At 43.0% G+C, this 9,936-nt stretch overlaps 1 protein-coding gene across 1 annotated transcript in view; it reads left to right on the top strand.

Moving 5' to 3' along the window:
- Nucleotides 1-5,318: 5,318 nt before the first annotated feature.
- The window catches only part of HCN1 (hyperpolarization activated cyclic nucleotide gated potassium channel 1), a 192,607-nt gene continuing 187,989 nt past the window's right edge, over nucleotides 5,319-9,936 (top strand). The window contains exon 1 of the mRNA XM_038125209.1: nucleotides 5,319-5,692. Coding sequence (XP_037981137.1) covers nucleotides 5,319-5,692 — 374 coding nt within the window. The remainder of the gene's footprint in view (nucleotides 5,693-9,936) is intronic.

Genomic DNA, 9,936 nt, shown 5'->3' with positions numbered 1-9,936 from the left:
AATGGTATTTACATTTTTATAGAAACTATATTTCTCTTGTATTACAGAAAAGGGATACAAGCCTGCAAATATTTGAGTCTAGTATAGTATATAGCACTCTGAATAGTAACATGTGACCTTTTACACCTGTATGCACTAATTTTAGAAATGTTCACAGGATTAGGCATTGTATGTAAAAAGTACTGTGATTTATAAAAAAAATTACTCAGAAATGACTACATGTTTGTAGTGTCAAATCATAGTTCTTCAAACCAATACAGTCATAAGATGGTTATTGTTAAGAATATCATTTTAAGTAAAATTTATTTGGGGTACATTTGCATTTAAACTACAAGAAAAAAAATATTTTTAACATAGCAAAAATTTGAAGTGCCTTATCACAGCCACTTAGTCAGTCAACTGAACATTTGTCAGAGAAAGCAATTTCTTAATAATTTCTAAAGCACTTCAGGTACCCAACAATTCAGAAATTAGCAAAGAATAATAAGCAACATGCACATACAACTAAAAAAATAAAATTCGAATTTGTTTTTCACTTTTTACTTTTCTTTTGTGGCAATGATATCTCCATAGGGTTGAATAAAGATCTGGCAGCTTATTAAACAGATAATAAACACCGGCATTAAAATATTTTTCTTCAAAAAAGATAAGGCACTCAAAGTACACAAATATTCTATTAAATTTAGAAAGTGATTTGCATAAATAAAAGACACTTCAGAGAGCTGGTAAAAACCAGTAGGAATATTCTGCGATTTAATTTTACCGTCCTGTACCAGTTCTGAAGCACTGAGATGCTGCAGTAGGACTGCCAACACTCAGCACCAGGCCAGAATAGAAATCACCAAGATCATATTTACATATTTATCAGTACTCACTGGGGACATTCAAACAGTACTACAGAGTTAAAAAAAAACCAAACCAGAACAACTGAAGTAACTATATGGACAGCTGCCATGTAACATTCATGGTTGAAGTTCCAATTGCTTTGTGGTGTGTTTTCTTCAAAGGATGCTGATGGTTGCAAAAGTAAGATTCTTCCTGCTTCATAAACACTAGCTAATATGAATAAAAAATCTATTGGAAAACATTTACTGCCAATAAGTATGTGTGAGTAAATATGCATGGAAAGTAACATAAGTAGGGTAGGATCAAATCAAAATTATTTAATTCCAAACTTCAAGCAAATAGACAAAGAAAACAGCACATATTATGAATCTGGATCAATCCTTAATTAAGCTGGATGACATAGTTATGTAACTGTAAATACAACTATTACTTTCCTTCCTTGCTAACCTTGGTTTGCCATTTGACTTGATGGTGACCTTCTGTTGAGAAACAATCTTAAAAATATCTCACAGGGCATGAAACCTGAACTTGAGAGACAACAGCTTTGTTCTGCAGTCAGGTGTATCTTGCAGGGTCATCTCATAGAAGTCTTGCTGCTTGTCTGTGCCCCAGTTTCTTCACTGAACAAATACATATGCCTCTGTACACAGGCTGCTATTTTTTTTTTTGATTTCTACAGCCAAACTGTTCTGTGTATGTTCAAGTTATATCAAAATGAAAAAAAAAGAGAAGGAGGAATGTATTTACTACAGGTATGAAAAATTTACTATGTTGGCAGAAGAGAAGAAAATTAATTTTCTTTATATTAATCTTATATACATTAGTATTACAGAGTCATATAAGGCAATGAAACTATTGATGTCACAGTACTTTGATGAAGTTAAGTGAGTAATGCAAATAATTTAATACAGACAAGTAAAACAGCTTACTAAATTTTAGTAGTTATCAATTAATCTAGGATGTAGCAAAGAAATGCAAAATCAATTTTTTGCCCCTTTTGTTCTCCTAGCACTGATTTCTTGGAAATTTCGTGTATAAATTTCATTTTTCTGTGTATTTCTCCTGACATGGCCATAAAATCAAAATAAAACTTGACAGAGAACAAGCTATACTTTAACTAAAGGGACCTTTCAATCATTTTCATCCCTGGTGCAGTCTTCAGGACTATTCCCACACACAATACTCTATTATTTATTATGTAAACCAAAATTCTGTCACCTAAGCTAACATGGCAGGCCTCAGGAGAGTTCAATTTCTGGGCTGAAAACAATGTTCAGTTATTTGGAAGAATCCTTTCTCCCAAAGAAAAACTACAGATTATGAAAATGCTTTCTCATCCTTAACATCTCAGGATTGCTATTAAAAATTGCAAGATGTTGAGTTGTTAAGGTTAATTAGGCCATACTTAGGACAAATATCACTCAGACGCCTACAAATAACTATACATTTCTTCTATACAGAAAAAAAAATTACAAAAATCTAAAGTTTGACCACAGGAAGCTGAAAATATCAAAATCTCAATTTTACCAAGAGACATACCTGTGTGGTTTATACATATGCTGTGTTTGAAAAGCATGCATAAAATCGTATGTTACAGGTAATGCAGGTTATTTTCTTTCTTTAAGAACTTCTCCTAAGTTGAAAGGCATTTTATGGAACAAATCCTTGTCATATCTATATAATGTCACCAAGGGAAATAGAACATTTCCAGATTCTTCTGTTGTAAAATAGGGGAAGGTAGGCAGGGTTGGTCATTTTGGTAGGTCTGCAGTCTATGCCAAGTAAGGATAAATACTGCAAATGAGACATTAAATACAAGTGAAAGCAAGTTTAATGAAAGAAGAAATTGAATGTTCCTGCTGTGCACAATTTTCCTCATCCATAAATGAAAGACCATCACCATTAATCCAGTGCTCATTGCTTCTCCAATTAAAAAAATGTACATCAGAATCTGCTTACTGCAGCTGTAAACGTCTCCATTTCACTGTTCTGATTTACTCCACTACAGGTCTATTTTTGTCCTGTACATGACTAGCTGTTGCTGTCCTAGGTTATGCTGGGAGAGACCATTCAGGTCAAGGACTGAATGCAAAAGTCCTACAGAATGAGTTTGTGAAGTAGTAGCAGAAATCTTAAGGTTGCAACATTTATTCGACTGACGTGGCAATTGTCAGTTCCACTGCCCATGATGTGGTATGCTGTCTGAGTGTGCGGAAAAGCACTGTGGGAATTACACTTTTCACCCCTTGCCTTTCTGGGTTTCTGTCAAATATGATGTGAGTTAATTCTCTAAGAAAGCTGCAAAACAGTAGTAGTTTCTTACTTTTCAATTATCGTATAGTGACAGACATTGGATGAGGAAGGAGACGGAATCATTTGGGGATAAAACACCAAGAGGTTTTTGTCTATTAGCAGCTGTGCCCACACTCTTCACTGTCTTAGGATAAAATCCTACAGAAAAGGGTCACTTCAGATGGGGAAGGTTTATGTGTGTCAGCCCTCAACCAATCACTCTACAAGCATATTCCTTCCTATCCTGGTCGCTGCCCAACCTTCGTCAATCCATCCTAGTGCATCTGTACTTGCCATCTTCTTGCACACTGGCATGATGTTAACATCTTCAACACTAAAGTCATTAACATCAATGGAACATGGTGTGCTTGAGTGCACTAGGCATGAACATTCTGTTAGAGCTGCAATTGCTGAGAAAGGCCCTCAGATCCCACTTTGAAATACAGCCCCCCAATGCACCAGATTGACACTGTGCAAATGGTGGGATGCAGATTTGCACATCTGTTTCTCTCCTAGCTTTAAGAATCTGTTGTGTAAAGGACAAAGCGTGTAAAAATGAAGTGGAAAATGCTACTGAAAATACAAGAGTCAAGGCTATGAGGCTTTACTAATTCTTTCCTATTTTACTTTTAATGTGCAAAATGAAAAATGTGTCAGGAATAGGTGAAAAACAAACTTATGTCAAACCTATTCTAAATGGAAGGCCAGGACCTACATGTATATGCTGTAATATATGTTTTCGCAGGCAGACATAATGCTGGAGCTTCTCTAGTAATATCTGCATATATTGATTCTCCATCATTCTGTAACCAAAAAAACCTCACAGCTTTTGAGGTAAGTATCAGCATCTTTTACTTTTCGAAGCAGAGACCAAACTCCTCCTTGCTCATGGTTAATAAACAGTTTCTTATCATTTGCTCTCTCAGCTCCTACCTCACCCCACAGCTCCCCAGTTATAATGTGCAATCACTAGGACAATGTCCGTGGAGATACTGAAGGCAATATATACCCTGTTTCCTTTGAGTGTATACTGAGTACTGGAAGCTAGAAATATCCACTGTTTCCTTTCTGTCTGATGGCTTTTTTCAGCTTTTTAGGAGCTTCTAAATTGTAATTTATGTATTTAAATGTCAAGTGGAGCAAACTAAATGTGGACTCCAGTTTCCTACTGACATGCAAACAAAGGCCAAATCACCTCTTGGCATACGTGAAAAGGTTGTCTACGCATTCGGGAGCACCTGCCATTTTACGCCTTTCAGGCAGAAAAGGCAGGTGCCCATGGCAGCATAGCCCTCCCGACGGGAACGGCATCCCTGGGCGGTCCAGGTGTGCTCGCAGCATCTCTCACGTCACGTAGCCCGTTTTCAGTTCGCCCAAGGCTAAAGGACAAGGAAGAGCCGCTTGGCGGGAGTGTCTAACCGGAACGATGTGGTTCGTCTGTGAAAACGAATGCCCCTCAACAGCCGACCCTCCCTGCTCACTCAGTCCACCGATGTTCCCCCGTGCCGGACACACACTGCACTCTGAGCAGGACGAACCCTCAACGCCTCCGCGACTTCCAGTGCCGCCCCTCGAGCACACAGCCAGGCAGACCCCCGCCTCTTGCCCTCTCCCAGTCCGCCTGCTCCACGAGGAGCAACAGAGGCTTCCCAAGGGACCGCCGAGCCCGTGGAAACGCCTCACTGCATCAACCCCAGACACTGTTTCTCGCTCGGGCCGCACAGGCACGCTCGCTATCCCTTGCACCTTGCTTTGCCCAGGGTGAAACACCCACCTACGCGTGTTCCTGTGCTGCTGCGGAGGCGCGGGCCCGGCGCTCGGGGGGCCCTGTCCCCTGCTCCCTGTCCCCTGCCCTTGCTCGCCCCCGGCCCCTCGCCGCGCGGCCCCTCAAGGACTCGGCGCTCAATGTCAGGCGGAGCGGGGCCGCCGGCAGGGGGCGGGCGAGGGGCGGCGGTGCCCGCCCTGCGCGGAGCGCGCTCCGAGCCGGCGGCGCTGCTGATCCGGGCGGCGCGGCGGCGCGGAGCTCAGCCCAGCCCAGCCCAGCCCTGCCCTGCCCAGCCTTGCCCAGCCCAGCCCAGCCCAGCTCAGGGCGGCACAGCCCAGCCGCGCCGCTGAAGGGCACCGGCGGCGGCGAGGCTTCCCCGCGCTCTCCCGCGGCTGGGGTGCGCCCGCCCCGCAGCATGGAGGCTGGGAAGCGCAGCTCCTCCGCCGGCAGCCGGGACGACGGCAGCGCTAACTCCTTCCCAGCCAAGCCGGCGGCCTCGGCGGAGAAAGCCCAGAGCAGCCCCGGCAGCGGCGGCGTGAAGGAGCATGGCAACTCGGTGTGCTTCAAAGTGGACGGCGGCGGGGGCGAGGAGCCCGTGGTGGGCTTCGAGGATGCCGAGGGACCCCGGCGGCAGTACGGCTTCATGCAGCGGCAGTTCACCTCCATGCTGCAGCCGGGGGTCAACAAATTCTCCCTCCGCATGTTCGGCAGCCAGAAGGCTGTGGAGAAGGAGCAGGAAAGGGTTAAAACTGCGGGGTTCTGGATCATCCACCCCTACAGCGACTTCAGGTTAGCGCGGGGCTCACGGCGGGCGGGAGAGGGGTGGCCCCGGCGCCTCGCACCTCGCCCGGCGCAAACTTCGGCGGGCGCCGGGCCGGGCGGCGGGGCCGGGGCTGCCGCGGGCTCGGCCCGGCGCTCTCCAGCGTGCTGCACCCGGGACGGCCCCGCAGGCCCCGCGCCGGCCGGGGCGCCGCCCGCGGCCCCCGAGGCAGGATGCTGAGCTCTATGGCTCTCCATCCCGTCGTCCCGGTCTGTCTGCGCCGCGGGGTCGCGGGCCGTCGGGCACGACTCTGCCCCGGGGGGATGAGAGCTCACCCGGGGGGTTACACAGCTGCATCAGCATCAGTAAAATCCCGGTGTCTACACACGTCTGCCCTTCCTTGAGCACCCGGTGTGTAAACACTTGTTCCAGGGGTTGCGAGAAGGAAGTGCGTCTCTTGTCAGAGTTACAGTAAAATAAGTTTATCCAGGTGATGTGTGGAAAACTGTGTTTTGATAGGGAGACAGGTAAATGTGATGGCAGATTAGCGTTGCTTTCACAGTAAGATGCATGGATGCAGGGCTGGAATATTCATACAGAAAGCAGTACAAATAATTGCCCGAGAAGTTATAGTTCCTTTTAAAAATACATTTCAAGTGTAAGATTATTTCATTTAGTACTCTGTGCCAGCTGGCTGTATGCCTTTGTAAATGTAACACTCTCTATGATATTTTCTGAGGAACTATCGGTGTCGTTAAGCGTATTTAATCAACAGCTTGAATTGAACAACATGCGCCTATATGATAAGTGAGTTGCAATGGAGGCTGTGTTGAAAAAAAGAAAATCCAGAATGTTCAATAGTTACATGGATCTTCTAAGAAAACACTGGGTTAAACAGAACATTCTCTCAGTGAGAACAGGAAGAAATACTTTCAAAGTCCAAGTTTCTGCGGGACTGTTTGGAGTGAGGTGTTTCACAATGAACTCTGCTAGCACCTTGCAGCTGAGCCTGAGAGCAGTACAGTTACAGGAGTGGAGGAGCACGGCACAGTCAGTTATGACTTGAAATCATACTTCAAATCTCTACTTGTTTTCCTGGTTCCCTGAACTCAATAAACGGCACTCATTCTTTTCCTGGGGTACCTTTTCCAGCTCGGCTGCATTAGCAGGTGCATTAAGCGGGGAGAGAGAGCCAAGCACCTACTCACTCTCTTTCTACCAGCTAGAGAGGGACATAGCAGATCACATCTAATGCTGTGGTAGCATGCATAGTGGATTGGGGGGGGTCTGATAGCCTCTTCCTTATCTGTGTGTGTGCATGAGTAACTTTATTCACATGAGGATTCTGTTGAAATGAATGAGGTTATTCTAGTGAATAATTTTCCTTGTTCTGTTGTAAGGTTGGTTTCTGAGTGAGGTGCACACCCAAACAGTGTATTGGGCAATAGGAGCTTTGTCATATTTTGCAGCATTTAACTTTTTAAGCTGTTCTGTGAAATAGGTGATAAGCATGTTCATTCTGTTTCATTACAGAAATATCTTCTAATTCTGTCCTAATTCTTCGAGTGGGAAGGTTTAGAGATCGTAGCATGTTTTCCATTTTTTTTCAATAGGAGTAAACAGCACTGAATCCTTTTCAGTCCTGTTGTCTCCATATTCTTAAAATAACTGGTATTTTCAGGGTTTTTTTTAAAGTGTTTATTTTATTAGAATAAGTGTTTAGTTTTTAAATAAAGTTCATAGTCTTTCATTAGTATTGGAATGGTGTGGCGGGCTCCAGACCCAATTTTTTAGTCCGTAGGACTGTTTCAGTGAGAAATATGAGATGTGCGTGTTTTTCTCCCAAAACAATTGCAGCTGTGTAGTGGCACCACTCTTTTTGGGTAGCAGTGCAAAATGCGTAGAAGTTGTACTATACAGTATATTCACCTTATTTGGGAATTACAACAGCACTTTTAAGTGCCATGTAACAGTGGCTCTGTACCAGAGTGAATTCAGGTGTAACGATGGAGTTGCTTTATTTTTGCATGTTATCTGTAGCAATGTAATGCTTGTGTGTAGGCAAGCCTTAAAGCATCCAGAGAGACACAGGTATTCCCATGCCGCTATGTCGATGTTCTTTCCATCAGAGGAAAGAACTAAATTTTCTACCAAAATAACAAGAAAAAAGTAAAAAGCTGAGTATTTTCTGGTATCCAAATGAGGACATGTATTATGCATTTGTAAATGCAGCTCTTATTAGGCTATTTGTGGCACCTATGAAAATAGACATCTCAGTAGACTTTTAATGTACACACACTTAGGAAAATCCTGGGTTAACCATGTAAAATGAGGGAAAATTCTGGTATAGGCTTCTGCGCACTCTTTTTTTTTTTTTTTTTTTTTTTTTCCTAGTTCTGCATGCTTGTATGCATTTCCTGGGATAGTTTGATGTATTTGGTTATATTTCTTGATTTCATTCTCATGTTTTTTGTAAAACAGTATATTCATCTACACCAATTGGTATTTTGTTGCAATGTTTGGAGAAGTGGGTAGCATCTCGGTGCCCTCCTGCCCCTTGTTTTGGTATGAACAGAAGGTGGAAGCTGTCTCTAAACTCCGTGCTCTGTAAATTGGTTACTTGCAGCCTTGTGTGGCTTGGTCTTTAGTTTTATGGCTCTCCATCTTGCATGTGTTTCAGGGAAAAATTGTCTCTTCTTTGGGCAGATGCACCCTTGGAGGATTAAATTCAATAAGTATTGCATAATTTTTCCACAAGGGGACCATTTTGATCCTTGTTGTCTTTTCCCAGTCTTCTGAGGTTACTGTGTAATTTGGAAGCTGTTATATAAACCCTGCACCTAATGCACATCCAACCCAGCACAAGGCCTCTGTTTATCACTTTGCAGCCATGACTACTGTATCTCTAAGCTGGACAACAATTCTGTGTAACTGTGTAAGTAACAAAAGTGAATTTATCAGTCAGAGTTTGCTGAAGTGTGTGTTCTGTGAGATACTGCGTGCCTCCAGCTGTCCATTCTCATATGTGGAAGAATGAGCCTTCAGGAGAGCTTCACTGGTCCAGCCCAGTGGCCTTGCAGCCACTGGATGAGAGCAGGTCAAGGCTGACAGGAGATGGGAGCAAGTGCACGTGGTTCTGCTGCTGCCACACACATGTTATTTATTTCATAGGAGATTAGTGGTTGACATGGGCTTCAGATGACTTTTATATGTTACGGCCTTCTGGTATTAATGGAAATGTATGTGACTGATTTTGAGATGATTAATTACTCCATGTCCTTTGGCATGTAAGGAGTTTCTTTAATGTTCAGAGGACTGGCTTACACTTGCCTGGGCTGCTCATCCAGCCCTGTAGCATCTCCCTCCTTCCCCCCCTCCCTCCCCACAGGGAAACTCACACTGTCAAGGAAATCTTGGGTTTATTACCACATTGGCTAGGGCATCTGTAGTCAGCAATCTATAAAGAAAACAGAGTTGTTACAGAGTTGCAGAAATAGCAATGTATGAGACAGACTGAGTGGAAATAATGCATGTATGCGTAAATTTAGCCTTCACACTCTGATGGTTACAGTCAGCTTGATGTTTGGGAGCAGCCTTTGTCTGGAAGTGGGGACAAAAATTTTAATTGGCTTCAAGATGAAGTAAGACTGTGATATGGCATTGTCTGTCCGAGCAGCAGGTAAAGAGGTGCAGTGCAGGCAGTGCTGAAGGTCTTTTTCCCTCGCCCCGTGTAAATAATACAAAGTATAAATTAATTTGCAACACTAGGGAAAACAAAAAACATTGGAATTTTATCTCTCTGGGTAACTTTTCATTTATCCAAGAAACTTAAAGCCTTATTTTAATGATAACAGTAAAGTAAAAGCAGAATTATTTCTAAAACTTGAGCAGAAGATTTAAGAGTGTAGTTAATAGTAAAGGTTTGCCAGATTTTTTTTCTTTTTAGCTTGTGTGCCATTCCAGTTTCAAAACCTTTTAATATACACATTTAAGGCATTATGTGAATGTTTGAGGTTTATCATGGAAATATTTATAAATCATTGAAAGCCTTATTGGTAATACATTGTAAGTAATTTAATGCCAGGTTTCAAAGGGTTTTAATCAGGGTGAAAGACACAATATTTGCATGTGTATGTCTGGGTAGTTACAGAAGAATTTGCTTCTGTTGCAGTTAAAAAAACATTCTGTTACATTATGCAGTTTTATGCAACCCATCCATGTTGTCATATACATGTACAGCTTCAATTTTCAAGTAAGTGTGTGCCAAACTGTA

The sequence above is a fragment of the Motacilla alba genome, chromosome Z (genome assembly GCF_015832195.1).
Source record: "Motacilla alba alba isolate MOTALB_02 chromosome Z, Motacilla_alba_V1.0_pri, whole genome shotgun sequence".
NCBI classification, from domain to species: Eukaryota; Metazoa; Chordata; class Aves; order Passeriformes; family Motacillidae; genus Motacilla; species Motacilla alba.
Note: the sequence above shows the minus strand (reverse complement) of the source record. Positions and strands in the feature narration are given on the sequence as shown.